The sequence below is a fragment of the Aspergillus welwitschiae genome (genome assembly GCF_003344945.1).
Source record: "Aspergillus welwitschiae strain CBS 139.54b unplaced genomic scaffold BDQ94scaffold_16, whole genome shotgun sequence".
In the NCBI taxonomy this organism is placed as follows: domain Eukaryota; kingdom Fungi; phylum Ascomycota; class Eurotiomycetes; order Eurotiales; family Aspergillaceae; genus Aspergillus; species Aspergillus welwitschiae.
The window spans coordinates 597,755-610,788 of record NW_020798710.1 but is presented as its reverse complement, the minus strand read 5'-3'; the positions used below and the strand labels follow the sequence as shown (position 1 = coordinate 610,788).

Sequence of the window (13,034 nt, the reverse complement as noted above, 5' to 3'; positions counted from 1 at the left end):
TCTCTTTTCATCTTTCTCTATTATCTTGAAGTAAATCGGAACAAAATGCATCTTAAATCCATTCTCTTCACCCTCGCCGCATCGACTACCCTTGTCGCCGCCGGCAGCGACTACTATTGTCTCATGGCGCAGGACGGCACGGGCATGATCCAGGACCCGTATTGCTGCGATAGTTTCTCTGATACGCCGGGGGATTCGATTGCTAAGGTGGGGAAGAATTGTATGTTTCAGCATACCTTGTGACTGTCCTTTGCTTGTGGTGGATCAATGCTAATGATTGTGTGTTTGTCGTTGTAGGCCAGTCGATGGATGGACTTGAGTGGACGGATCAGTGTCCCCAGGGTGGAACTGTGAAGTGTTGTTATACTATTGTAAGTAAAACACCACCATCATGACAGTCGAAGAATTGCCTCGACTGGGATACGTACTAATGAAGATGAATGTAGGGTCCCCAGTTCATCTGCACGGCAGAAGCAGAGGAGAACACGGATGATGATTGATTGATTGATCTACTGTTCCACATCATGGATGGGAATATACTCGTCCACATATTTACCCACACAAAGCAATGAAGTATTCAAACTATTGTACACTACACCTATTCCTCAACAACATATCAACAAGTCTAGCTAGTAAATAAATTAAATAAATCTAAACACTAACCATCCTAACAAACCTCTCCCCCAACTCCTCCGCCGCCAACGGATTCGCCCCCGTCAACAACTCCCTACAAAGCGTCGTCTTACCCAACTTCTCCCTTCCCCCCTCTACCATCACAGCCCCAGCATCCCTCAACTGACTCTCCACCTTCTCAATCTCCCCCCTCAACAACGTCTCCATAACCTTCTCCTCCGCATCACTCCAACACGTAATCTCGTACCCCTTGTACACGAACTCCCCATCCCCACTAACCCTCGTACTCAACAACGCCAACGGCCCATGACAGATCGCCGCCGTGGGCTTATTCTCCCCATGAAAGTACCTCAAGATCCTGCCCAGCTCCTTATCACCACCTAGGTCTACGAGCGGCGCATGTCCGCCTGGGATGAACACCGCCGCGAACGTCTTCAGTTCGTCGTCGGAGATGCTAGCGAAGGGGCGCGGCGAGGAAAAGCCGTTCTCGCGGCGCATGCGCTCGATGAGCTCTTGTTCGCGCCGGCGTTCGTAGAAGTTGCCGGCGAAGGTGAGGAGGGATTCGCTGTTCGGGTCGGGTTGAGGGGTTTGACCCTTAGGAGAGGCGAAGGTGACTTCGTGGCCGGCGGAGAGGAGTTTGGAGAGTGGTTTGGCGAGTTCGGGGAGGAAGAAGCCGGTTGGTTGTTCTTGCGTGCCGGAGGAGGTATTGTGCAGGGGGAAGGAGGTCGCGTCGCTGAGGATTATGAGGACCTTTTTGGGTGGCATTTTGAAGATCCTTTCTAGGGAGTTATTTGGATGTTATGTGGTAGATTCAATTCAGTGTTTGGTAGTAGATTATTGTTAATTAGGGTGGATGTAAGGTTCGAGCTGCGGTGGTGATGGTGTTTATAGTTGATGGTGGTGGTGGTGGTGACATCCCGATGACGTAGGGAGTGGAACTGGTTGTTGGGTTGGCGGTGCTTCGACTTTTACTCTTCATTATGATTTAATGCAATGTAATGTATCATAGATCTTGATATGAATACTAGTAGTATAGTGAGAGATACTTAGCAGCATTGAATTGTGAAAGAAAGTATGCATTCGTCAGTGGGAACTTGGTGGTAATAGTATGCTCCCGGCGTGTATATCTCGGACGCTGGACTCTATTAGTTTCACAATATTATCAACAACTAGATCGAATAGGAGTGTATTATTCGATGCAGAAAAAAATTAGACCAATACTAGATAGGGACGCAGAAGAGCTTTAGAGTGTGTGGAATTCTACATCAAACTACATGCATCTAATTCAACTATAATCCAAGTCTATACTACCCACCCTTCTTCATCGAATATGAATATCCCACAGCCACTAATAGTTACAAATAGCAATTTGTACAACCGAGAAACACAGAACATAGTATGCCTATCAACCCGCTACCCAACCTTCACGGAATCAATCCAAGTCACGAGGAATACCCACTTGCAGCACGCAGCTCGTATTCTCGACTCGCGCAAAACGCAGTGCAGTGACCTTGCAAGCAAGCAAACAGACAGTACACCTCATACTCACAGCAAGCTTCCTGCAGCCATAACTCCTCCCATGCAAGTGCTCAGACCCGTACACGAGTCATACGGCTTATCAAAGTCACGAGTCATCTACTATTACACATCCCCATATACAACAATCCCTAGTTATCTAACTACCAGTCCAACTGCTCGCTAATATTTCCCCCTCCAAGATTGGATCCAGAATAGACACCCCAAGATTCTAGAACCTCCCGGACCAAGTCAAACCTACCTTCTTGTGGATCCAACCCAGATTCGCCTTCTTCAGGGAAGAAAGAGAAGTTGAGCCCTTTCTTCTTACTAAGTAATCAGTTAACTAATCAGTTAACTAACTGCTACTCTCTTTTATGTAAACTAAATAACTAACTAGGGCTCGGTACCCGCGGATGAACCTCGCTCGCCTATTCCCGGATCTGATAAGGGTATTCAGAGCTGGAGCGTCCAAACTCTATCCAACGAAAAATTTGCAATTTTCCGAGGAAAAGCATAACTCCCCCGTCAAACGAACCATACTTGGTAGTATCAATCTGGTTAGCTAGTTTACAGGTGTGAGTTGGTGTTTGTTGGCATACGTATCGGATTCTGTCCGAGGCTAAAGTCGTACCCGTGCACCTTTGGGATTGATCCTGAACTCCGGGTCATTCTTCCCCGGTTATTTCTATGGGGGGAGACAATACTGGTTCCTATCATATTATCCAGTAGGACTTACAATAATCTTTATAATCTGGGGAATTTATTATTTTTATTGCTTGAAGGTGCTCCTGACTCGCTTTTCCGTGCACTTTGCCGGTCTCCACTGTTGCCGACGTCTCGGCAAATTCTACCGTAAATCCGATTACATTATGCAGTCGACTTATACACCTCGGAACCTGGCCGAATTGAACAGCTCACTCGTTTCACGATCTGCAGGGCCGCTTCCTGATGGCTGGGAAAATTCTGAATGACATTTCTTGGTATGGTATGCTATGCGATGTCGTAACTCGTAATAGGGGGGCTATGCGGGCTGGCTGGACGCTATCAAATCAGAGAATGAACTATACCCCCCTCAACATTTCCTCGGCGTTATCTCGAAACACCCGCTCCGCCAATCCAGGTTCCTTCGCACATATCCGTAGACATGTCTCGGTGAATGGTTCGATGTCCACGCCAGAGAACCGCGTGTGTGGCCAGTCGGTGGCATATATCACACGGTCCGGAGCTGCTTCAAGGAACTCCTGGGCCATCGCTTCCAGGTCTCGATATTCCTCGTCCTTGCTGAGACGGTACGGGGCGGAGATCTTCACGTAGGTCTCTCCGCCTCGCAGAAGCGAGATTAACGAGGAAAATCCCGGCAGCATATAGGGGTTAAACGATTCCCCGTCGTGTTGGACTGCTGTCAAATCTGGCCCTCCAAAATGGTCAATACACAGCTTGACTCCGAGCTGTGGGACAACTCTCTCCAACAGGGGAACCATATCCAAGGATACGTAGACCTGGATAGTCCACCCAAAGGGCCGTACTATTTGCGCATGTTGCAGCAGCGTCTCTGTCAGCTCATGCTCGCTGAGCACCTTGCCCACGGACTTGAGATTCACCCGCACGCCGCGTACTCCCAGCAGATGCCACTCCTCTAGGGTCTTGGTGTCTATGTTGGTCGGATCAATCACCACGACTCCTCGCCCGCGAGAAGGTCCGAGAGTTTTGAGTGCTTCAAGTAGACAAGAGTTATCGGTTCCGTAAATAGATGGCTGAACCAATACAATTTTCTCGATGCCAAGGGTAGATTCGAAATTCATCGCATCGTCAACGGTATGTTCGGGAGGCTGATAGACTGCATTCGCGGAAACTGGGAAGCGCTCTGGTTCCACAACGTGCATATGTGTATCCCACGTCCCTCGGGGAATCCGATACTTCAGTGGGATAGGCTGGAGGGTTGTCGTTCCCTCCTTGCATAGTTGTCGCTCCTCCTTCAGATGTGCAGTGCTGAACAAGGCCCGAGGAGATTCAAGCAGGCCTGTCCTGGGCTGGAACGTGGTAAGCATGGTGGGCATCGAGGACGAGAGCATTGTCAAGACGTCATCAAGGGCGAGGTAGAGAGGTTAAGTATGGGTAGGAGGAATAGCAGGAGGTGTAGATGTCCAACACAGGTGTGACAAACTCACAGGACAGCTGAGCCGCAGCGTTCCCACAGCTGCTCTTAAGGAACATTTCTGCATCGATATCATGCTCTCTATTAGGCTAGGTGCAAAGCCAAGGACGACCCGTCTAGTCAAAACTGTGGATAAAGACATTACGGCAGCTCATCGGCTTCCCGATTGTGTTACCGGACGGATGCCAGTAAACGTGAGGAATGAAACAGTCCCTGACCCACCGGTCACCAGCGAAAGGCGGGATGGTGTCGCTGAAGTACGAAAACCGGTATGATGAGGTCGGAATGTGGCCGCAAGGGGGCCACTTACACGTGAGCGACATTGGATATGTCCACTTTCTTTTTCTCTGATCGGCAACCAATGACAACCAAAGACGTTTGACTGTTGAACCAAGCCAGATCGGACGTGTATCTAAGCGAAATGCAGAGCCACGGGGAGCGGAGTTATTCACAGGCAACGGTAATGGCCCGAGTGGATGCAGGCGGAACGACCCGCCCGATCTGACATGCAGGCGAAGTGTGCACGCATGGTGCTATTGAGAGCAGAGAATACAGTGGTTTAGATCTAGATATATAGATATCACTAGATGAATTCAGCCTCGGAATTATAGATAGTTCAATATCAGACATTAGAATAGATGCATACCAAGTATTGAAGGCGTTCTATTCCCGAATGGTGATAAGAAGTGCATTAGCGTGTGTACCAAAGAAAAAGGAGAGGAGAGAGAGCGAGAAGAACCTGCGGAAGTTGACCGAGAGGCGAGTCACGCCCCTCTGGATCCCGTGCGTCTCATTCCTCCTCTCTTCTGCCCCCCCCCTTCTCGGCCCTCCTCCTTCCGAGTGGATATTCTCTCCTTTCCGAGTTTTGTTCCTCGCCTCGCTTGTTCTCCGTCCACTCGTCTGGCCTGACTCGCATCGTGTGGCTTGCCTCCTAATCATTCTCCCCCCCCCCCCCCCCCCCCCCCCCCCCCCCCCCCCCCCCCCCCCCCCCCGGGCCCCCTTCGGATACGTACCCAGCAAGGCAGCAATCGGTTCAAACTGGAGCTTCCCCAGATATCTCCATAGTGCTTAATACACGTCTATTATCTCGTCGGCTAATATCCCAAAATAGCTGATTCCAGCTCCATCGCGGCTCCTCCCGCTTCGCCATCATGGGATGGAAGGCGATTGACTGGTCTCGGTGGACCACAAATCCCTATTATGCCTTAGTGATCTTTATTATAGCCTGTGGCAGTATTCCTAAAGGTAACGTCATCTTCACGCCGTGCTGTTATACACGAGAGATCGCATTCTAACTGGTGGGCGGGGCTGCAGGTTACGATGAGGGTGGCTACAGTGCCAGCGTCAAGCTCGAGTCGTTCATGGTCGACTTTAACCTTTTGTCCTCTAACTGGACTCACGATGCCACTGGCCTGGCCAATCGCAAGGCGAACATAACCTCCTTTAATGTGTTGGGTGCCGCATTTGGTGCGCTGTTCTCGCTGGACTTGAATGATCGCTTGGGTCGAGTACGGACATGGCAACTGTCTTGTTTGGTCTGGGGATCGGGTCTTTTCATCCAGGTCTTCTCCTCCGGCATCTATGGTCTATTATTGTTTGCTAGAATTTGGAGTGGTCTGGGCGCTGGTGCCTTAACAGTGACTACGCCCTTGTACCTGTCAGAGATCGGTAGGTAATCTCGGAGATTAATGTACATGTACTATAAAAGTGCTAATATCGATGATAGCGCCGGCGAGGACTAGAGGCTTGGTAGTGAGCGTTTACATGGTGGTTTTGCTCACCATCCTCACTGTGGGTAAGCTAACGCTCTCGTTAACCGCTAGTTTCACATGTGGCGTTGTCTGACATGTCGCTCCAACAGGGTTCTTTGTCAACTATGGGGCCGACCTGCATATGGCCCCTACCCGGGAACAATATCGCCTGGTCCAGTCGATTCCACTAATCCCTACGGGCTTAGCTTTCTTTGCCTCCTTCATCGTACCTGAGACACCTCGTTATCTGGTGTCCAAGCAGCGGCCCGAGGAGGCGCGAGCTGTGCTAGCTCGGTTCCGTGGGAAAGACATTTCCGATCCCGAGGTTGATGAGGAATTTAACACAATTGAAGCTCAAGTGCGCGCCAAGGCAGCAGACTTGGCGTCTGTCAGTCATTGGCAAGCTTTCAAGGAATCCCAGTTAAACCCTAATTATCGGCAGCGGTTCTGGCTCCTGATGACCATGCAAACCATCGCCCAATGGACAGGAGGCAACGGTATCACCTACTACATTTCTAATATTTTCCAGTATGCTGGCATCACTGGAAACGCCGAATCTCTTATTTCCTCAGGTGCATATGGCATTGTCAAGGTCGTCTTCACCATGGCGTTTACTTGGGTTTTCATTGATTACCTGGGCCGACGTCGCTGCGCGTTGATGGGGCTGAGTCTCCAGCTAGCTGCTCACATCTACATGGGCGCTTACATGGGTCTGCAACCGGGCGCCGCTAAGAATGAGAACGCCTCCAATGCCGCCATTGCATCCGTCTTCATCTACGCCGTTGGCTGGTCCGTCGGCCTCTGCACCATCCCTTACCTGTATGGTACAGAAATCTTCCCCACTCGCATTCGCAACGTGAGCTACGCTCTCAGCATGACTTTGCATTGGTTCTTCCAATTTGCCGTCGTGCGCGTGACACCCAACATGTTCGTCTCCCTTAACGTCTGGGGTGCGTATCTATTCTGGGCCATCATCTGCTTTCTGGGCATCATCATCCTCGGTATCTGGATGCCCGAGACCAAAGGTGTCCCTATGGAGCGCATGGGCGATCTCTTCGATTGCCCATGGTACCTGCGCTGGCGTGCAAAGCCGAAGGATGTTGCCTCGTCCTCGGCCTCCACTGCCGGCGAGGGCAGTGTCGATGCCAAGCAAGTGGACAGCAAAAGTGTGCCTCTGTAGATTTTCCAGAAACATTACATCTCAAGGACGTTTATTTTCGATATATACCCTCCATTTTTGATACCTCACCTTTTACATTACCTTATACCTATATACTTACACCTGTGGAGTCCCCATCTCTGGGTTTCTGATGGGGACGATGTTGCATAATTACTTTCGGATGGAAATCCGGGCTGATGTGGATTGGGACGGATACATCAAAGACATAAAAGCATGCAGCTTGTTATCATTTAAGCCACTTAGATAGCTTAGTTTACACGTTCGATTGTTCTCAATTATTCAACTGTAATTCTACACATGCGGAATTCTCGATAGAATTACATACACGTCGATAAGTACAAAAAAGTACAGTCATTCAATTAATCTATCGAGATACTTTGGAGCCAATTCGCCTTAGGTAGTACATCGTTCCCTCGTATCCTGCAGCTACATTCTGCCTCTGGTATCAAGTGTGTCTATCCCACCCGTAATCAACTGTAGGTGCCATATTCGTCGTTATAGGCTCCGCATAGGAAAACGCCTCGAAAACCTCAGGAGTAATCTCGTATGCACCAGGGTTATCCAGCGTCAGCATGGCATTTGGCATACCGCCAATTAGATGTGTGGCAGTCACCTGCGGCATATTGGTCTGCGACAGCTCGAAATCGGCAATGGGCGTTTGGTAATTATAGCCTGGTAACATCGAGGCTGCAGAGCTCATGCCAGCAGTGTGCATGGAGGTGATAGGATAATCTGCTTGTGGTGGTTGCTGCTGTACAGGGGAGACGCGTTGAGAAGTATTACTGGAGATATTCGACGGGGGTGGTGTCTGATGTTGGGAAGGAGAATGGCTATGATGGGTTCGAGTTCGCTGTTGAAGTTGGGATTGGGGTTGGGGTTGGGTTTGACTTTGTTGTGGAGGCTGTTGAGGTTGGGCTGTGGGTAGAACAATATGAATGTCGATTTGAAGCTTTTGCAGCTCCTGGTAGATGAGACTTAAGGCTGTGCTGATGACTGTTGTACGCATTAGCTGCAGTGTTCACTTTCAGTTATCGGCAAACATACCAGGACTTGTCCCTTTGACTCGCTCCAGTGCATAAATGCAGTACTTCAACTTGTCGAGGGTACCCGGAGCAGCATACTTCAGAGCCTGGATTTCGAGCAAGAAAATAGATGCTGCAGTGTATACGCTGTAGGAGAGAGACAGTACGACATGACTGTCACCAAAAGTACGGCGGTACAAGTCGAAGAGGGTCAGAATCGTAGTCGCAGATGTCATGCATTGGATCAGATGACTTTTGTCGTTAGATTCGCGGTTCGATTTGGAGCAGAGGACGGGCCGGTGGAGGAGGATGTTGATGGTATGGTAGAGACAGCTAAGTAACAGCGTTAGAATGACGAGACGTGGCGAGAAAATCGGGCAGGGAAAAGGTACGCACTTCAGGGTCACAATGTGACTTGGAGGGGAATATGGAGGAAGATCCATGGGCAGTAGCTTCAAGTAATCGGGAAGCTCCTCCCACCAGTCAGCCAGATTAGCGGCTTGTTCCTGGATGCAGTTATAGTATTCTACTTCCGAAACCTGTCGAAGAGGATCATAGATATGGATTAATATTTGGTTAAGAATCTCTGCCAGGCCGCACATCTTCATGAAGCACGATGTAGAGTGAGCCTGGGTGGGCGGATAGTGAGTGCCATCAGGGAATTCGACGCCATGAGGTGTCCAAAGCTCGACCTCGGCTGTGTCATCCAAGATCATCCGAGGAGGGCTGACCCGGGAGTGTTGCATCGTGGGGGAACGGCCGAAGTACAATGAGATCAGTTTATCCCAGAAATAGCAGCTCCAAAAGAGACGGTTCCTGAGCTCGATATCCTCATCAGTCAGGTGAGCGCTATCAGAGTACTTCCGACTGTCGATGTTTATTCCAAGGTCGTCCAGTATCCTAAAGGCCATTCCACTGTATAACCACGCCTGACTTCGGTTGCCTCGTCCGAACTCCTGCGCACTCAGGAGAAGTAAGGTCTGAATCGTTGGAATGCCGACGTAGCCGGCTTTGAGCGAATCATAGAGGCCTGATACAGCACGGTGAGAGAACTGCGCCCCGCCTTCGAAGGAGTCCAGAATTGGCCCAATTTTAGGCTCCAATTTGCACCATCGTACTGAGTGGGCAAGAATGGCGTTCAACAGGGCGTCGGTGTAATAGGGGCCGTTGACTTTCATATCACCTGCAAGGTGTCAGAGCATCACCAGCATCGGCTAACGGAGAGGCAACTAACGAGTGAACGTAGGTCGATAAACGAAGCCAAAGAGCGGTTGTATCCAACACCAGTGTGAATCGAGGAGATACTGGAATGGTTCCTGTCACAGCGATAAGATCAACATTAATATCATCCTCTATATCTGATGGTGTGACCGGAATATACTTACGGGCATGGTGGCCATCTGCTCAAAGGCCCGTTCCCGCCATGCATTGTTGATAAGCCGTTCCTTCCGTCCCTCCAGTTGCATAGCCAAACGGGACGTGGAGGAAGTCTCGTTCAAGAGGCCGCTTGGTAGCTGGAATAAGCTGGTTGGGCCGTGGAATGATATTCGACCATCGTGTTCGACCTTGAGACCCTCAAAGTCTCTGGCGAGCTCTTGTTCGTTTTCGTCTTCTTCTTTGATGCGGGTTCGGATACCCGGGCTGGCGCTAGACTCGCCGGGAGATGCAGGGGAGGCGCCCTTCCGCGACACGGGTTCCGGGGGTTGTTGGTTTCGTAATTTGGAGAGAGCATCTTCCAGCTGAGCGACGCGAGCTTCCAGCTGCTTCGTATAAGATAAGGTTGGAGCTCTAGCAAATAAAGAGTCAATAGTGATCGACAATTTTGCCGATAGGGCAATACAAAGCGGGTCGGGCTGGTGGGGGGGAACGCAAAAGTCCCAAGAAGCGAGGGTGAAGGAAAAGAAAAATAAGCCACACTCACAGACTATAGACGCACACCTCACCGCGTGTCGCACATCGCGAACATGACGGACTGGCTCCGTTGCATTTCACCTAGCCGGTCCAGTCAGCACAGCCAGCGAAGCGAAGATGATGATTCGACATGTTAATCTCGGAAGTCATCCGAGTCACGAACGTAAGGGGGACAAAGGAACCCACCTTTCGCTTGCGACAAGCCTCGCAGGAAAAGGCGCTTTTCCGGGGAAGGTTGGACTTTGTAGGCACGTCGGCCATGCCCGACTGCTTGGATTCTACGACCATGGAATTGGACAATCCAGGAAGGCCGTGGGGGACGGGACAGACGTCGCGACAGCCTCCATGGAAGAGAAGGGAAAAATCACGATCACGCGAAAGGGAAGGAGGAGGGGGAAGAGAGGGGGGGGCGAGAGGAGAAAGGGAAAGGGACGAGAGGGAGGGCGAGTGGGGGTCAAAGGGAACCAGAAAAGTGAGACGACGATGGCCACCACAAGCTTAGGGGCGCACCTTAATTCCAGCCAGAAGAGTCGAACCTTTCCCTGGGTCGTGGGGGGGGGAAGGAAGAGCGGCGCGATGATGATCTGATCAGAAGTGGACCGTTGAGGAAAGCTTGGAACCCGTGTAGAAAAAGCCTTATCGTTTGATTCTTGCGCCAAAGAACATCCTGAAGATATGCCGATAGGAGACAACTCCAGCCATCTTGACTATGATGATTCGCGTCCTAACTGAGTTATCCCAGCAGTCGACGGACACTCCGATGGGCCGATCTTGTAGCGGGAGAGGCGGCGCCGGAACAATTGGGAAAGATTGGAACGCAACCGGCATGACGATATCTCGGGCGAGTGCGACTGCAACACGGCCAATCAGGAGGCCAGACACCGGGGGCTCTAACCCTTTGCGGCCATGGAATTCAGGCAGCGGTAGATGGATCAGGCATGCAATTTAAGCTTAATCGGACAGTCACGTGTCGCCCATACACAAGTATACAGAGGCCGTGTGAGGGCCGATCATCTCCCGGCCAACACCCACAGACAACTTGGGTGCGAAATAATGGTTTCTATTATACATGATTTATATCTACACATCACCGTCATAGTATTATACAAATTGCTTCTCCAGCTGCACCAGAAGTTCGTGCACGTCATCTACGGGTAGGGGAATGGCCCGAGGGTTCTTCAAGGCCTTCTCGCCCAAACGTTGCGTCAGGATGTCTTGCAGCTTCTGCACCCCACGTTCTGGTTTGCTCTGCAGCTGACCTGTCACGTCCACCGTGATGCGAGAGGCAGCGACGTCCTTGGGTCCCAGGATGAAGATGAGGTTGTACTTCATCTGCTTGGCTCGCTGGATTTTCTTGTTCAGCGATTGGCTACTGCTATCCACATCGATCAAGAATGTGGAGTCAACCGAGGAGATGGGCTGGGGTGCATCAGTCCCCATTTGGCCGGGCTGAAGGGCGCGGAATCCAGAGATTTTGGCAGCCGCTTCGTGAGCCTGCTGTACGACAGCCTCATCTTGGTTCACGGTTAGGACGATACCCTGGCGCGGAGAAAGCCAGAGCGGCCAGCGACCAGCGTATTCCTCAATGAGCAGCGCTAAGAACCGCTCCAGAGAGCCGAAGTTTGCCCGATGGATCATCACCGGGGTCGCCTTGCCTGGGGTCTCCGGGTTGTAATCCTCCTCACCTTCAGCGACCTGGTACTCGAGCCCAAATCGCTGAGGGAGATTCATATCGAGCTGGATAGTGGAGAGTTGGTGGTATTTTCCTGCTTTGTCTTGAAGCTGGATGTCGATTTTGGGGCCGTAGAATGCTCCGTCACCTTCGTTCATGGCCCATTCCCTGCCTGTATTGTCGAGTGCCTCGCGCAATTGAGCTTCGGCACTATTCCACAACTCCAAACTACCGATGAAGTCCTTCTCTGGCCTTGTGGAAAGGACTAAGCGATACGGCCCCAGTCCGAATGTTGTCATAACCAAGTCCACGAACCCAAGTGCCGAAGCGATTTCCCCCTTAATCTGCTGCGGTCGACAGAAAATATGCCCATCGTCTTGATGGAAACGGCGGACACGGGTAAGTCCGCTTAACGAACCCGAAACCTCATTCCGATGAAGCGGACTGAAATCGGCGTAGCGGATGGGCAGTTCCCGGTAAGAATGCGTCTGCGATTTGAATAGCAGGCAGTGGCCGGGGCAGTTCATCGGCTTCAGGCCGTAGGACTCATCCTCTCCCGCTTCTCCATCCGTATTTCCAGTAGCCCCCCTACCGCGCACCTCGTACATATCATCTTTGTAATTCTGCCAATGGCCGGAGACTTCCCAGAGGGCACGTTTGTAGATCGTCGGGGTCAGGACTTCGCGAAAACCGTATTGAAGGTACTGCGTGCGGAGAAAGGTGATGAGTTTGTTGATGATATGGGTGCCATTGGGGAGGAACAGAGGCGATCCGGGGCTGTAGACTGAGGTTGTGAAAAGGTCCTGGGAGGTTCCCAGGGCGCGATAATCGGCTGGGGTCGAAGATTGAGCCTGAGGCTGTCCGGGCTGCGGGTCAGAGCACGAGCAGAGCCGGGACGACGTCGATGAGAGCCATTGCGCCCTCACTGATGGCCAAGGGACCAATCGTCCCCTGATTGGAGGTTTCCGAGAAAGCAAAGGCTGCCGTAACAAGGGCGACAGTCGACGCATGGTGGGATCTAGCGGGCAGAGACAGCGACCAAATGGTGAAACTGGAGGATTTTCCTCAAGTCGCCCGTGACTGGAAACGCGAGTTCCCGATTGGGAATCGCGTTCCCGTGATTGTCCCCCACCGACTTCATCGGGTGGCTGGACGTTTGGAAGGCCGATCTAGATATACTATCGTCGACTAG

At 51.3% G+C, this 13,034-nt stretch overlaps 6 protein-coding genes across 6 annotated transcripts; 2 read left to right on the top strand and 4 right to left on the bottom strand.

Moving 5' to 3' along the window:
- Positions 1-45: 45 nt before the first annotated feature.
- Positions 46-500, top strand: BDQ94DRAFT_170514 (uncharacterized protein; the record flags this gene model as incomplete). The annotated part of the gene is made up of 3 exons (XM_026771503.1): positions 46-220; positions 298-371; positions 447-500. 3 exons carry the CDS (start codon positions 46-48, stop codon positions 498-500), a joined length of 303 nt encoding a protein of 100 aa, XP_026626374.1.
- On the bottom strand, positions 288-1,474 carry BDQ94DRAFT_143990 (type 1 glutamine amidotransferase domain-containing protein). Its single transcript, XM_026766364.1, has 2 exons — positions 447-1,474; positions 288-371 (listed from the first exon to the last, which is right to left on the bottom strand). Exon 1 carries the CDS (start codon positions 1,396-1,398, stop codon positions 652-654), a length of 747 nt encoding a protein of 248 aa, XP_026626373.1. The 5' UTR covers positions 1,399-1,474; the 3' UTR covers positions 288-371; positions 447-651.
- A 1,630-nt stretch (positions 1,475-3,104) lies between these two features.
- On the bottom strand, positions 3,105-4,996 carry BDQ94DRAFT_143988 (putative TIM barrel metal-dependent hydrolase). The gene is made up of 2 exons (XM_026766363.1): positions 4,320-4,996; positions 3,105-4,181 (listed from the first exon to the last, which is right to left on the bottom strand). The coding sequence occupies exons 1-2, from the start codon at positions 4,446-4,448 to the stop codon at positions 3,213-3,215; spliced, it is 1,098 nt and encodes a 365-aa protein (XP_026626372.1). The 5' UTR covers positions 4,449-4,996; the 3' UTR covers positions 3,105-3,212.
- A 302-nt stretch (positions 4,997-5,298) lies between these two features.
- On the top strand, positions 5,299-7,497 carry BDQ94DRAFT_143987 (putative MFS quinate transporter). The gene is made up of 4 exons (XM_026766362.1): positions 5,299-5,551; positions 5,621-5,974; positions 6,033-6,101; positions 6,168-7,497. The coding sequence occupies exons 1-4, from the start codon at positions 5,458-5,460 to the stop codon at positions 7,235-7,237; spliced, it is 1,587 nt and encodes a 528-aa protein (XP_026626371.1). The 5' UTR covers positions 5,299-5,457; the 3' UTR covers positions 7,238-7,497.
- BDQ94DRAFT_143981 (putative C6 transcription factor) lies at positions 7,498-10,988 on the bottom strand. The gene is made up of 7 exons (XM_026766361.1): positions 10,357-10,988; positions 10,181-10,251; positions 9,645-10,047; positions 9,494-9,575; positions 8,656-9,442; positions 8,282-8,592; positions 7,498-8,230 (listed from the first exon to the last, which is right to left on the bottom strand). The coding sequence occupies exons 1-7, from the start codon at positions 10,456-10,458 to the stop codon at positions 7,683-7,685; spliced, it is 2,304 nt and encodes a 767-aa protein (XP_026626370.1). The 5' UTR covers positions 10,459-10,988; the 3' UTR covers positions 7,498-7,682.
- A 196-nt stretch (positions 10,989-11,184) lies between these two features.
- On the bottom strand, positions 11,185-13,026 carry BDQ94DRAFT_143979 (threonine--tRNA ligase MST1). Its single transcript, XM_026766360.1, has one exon. The coding sequence runs from the start codon at positions 12,850-12,852 to the stop codon at positions 11,272-11,274; it is 1,581 nt and encodes a 526-aa protein (XP_026626369.1). The 5' UTR covers positions 12,853-13,026; the 3' UTR covers positions 11,185-11,271.
- Positions 13,027-13,034: the final 8 nt, after the last annotated feature.

Excerpts from the sequence above, each read along its gene's own strand:
- BDQ94DRAFT_143988 (XM_026766363.1), bottom strand. The coding sequence starts at position 4,448 with ATGTCTTTATCCACAGTTTTGACTAGACGGGTCGTCCTTGGCTTTGCA. Across the intron at positions 4,182-4,319 it reads CGCTGCGGCTCAGCTGTCCT|CCCAGGACAGGCCTGCTTGA; the intron begins GTGAGTTTGTCA and ends ACCACGTTCCAG.
- BDQ94DRAFT_143981 (XM_026766361.1), bottom strand. The coding sequence starts at position 10,458 with ATGGTCGTAGAATCCAAGCAGTCGGGCATGGCCGACGTGCCTACAAAG. Across the intron at positions 9,576-9,644 it reads AGCAGATGGCCACCATGCCC|GAACCATTCCAGTATCTCCT; the intron begins GTAAGTATATTC and ends TCGCTGTGACAG. Across the intron at positions 8,593-8,655 it reads AGTCACATTGTGACCCTGAA|CTGTCTCTACCATACCATCA; the intron begins GTGCGTACCTTT and ends GCTGTTACTTAG.
- BDQ94DRAFT_143987 (XM_026766362.1), top strand. The coding sequence starts at position 5,458 with ATGGGATGGAAGGCGATTGACTGGTCTCGGTGGACCACAAATCCCTAT. Across the intron at positions 5,552-5,620 it reads CTGTGGCAGTATTCCTAAAG|GTTACGATGAGGGTGGCTAC; the intron begins GTAACGTCATCT and ends GCGGGGCTGCAG. Across the intron at positions 5,975-6,032 it reads CTTGTACCTGTCAGAGATCG|CGCCGGCGAGGACTAGAGGC; the intron begins GTAGGTAATCTC and ends TATCGATGATAG.
- BDQ94DRAFT_143990 (XM_026766364.1), bottom strand. The coding sequence starts at position 1,398 with ATGCCACCCAAAAAGGTCCTCATAATCCTCAGCGACGCGACCTCCTTC.
- BDQ94DRAFT_143979 (XM_026766360.1), bottom strand. The coding sequence starts at position 12,852 with ATGCGTCGACTGTCGCCCTTGTTACGGCAGCCTTTGCTTTCTCGGAAA.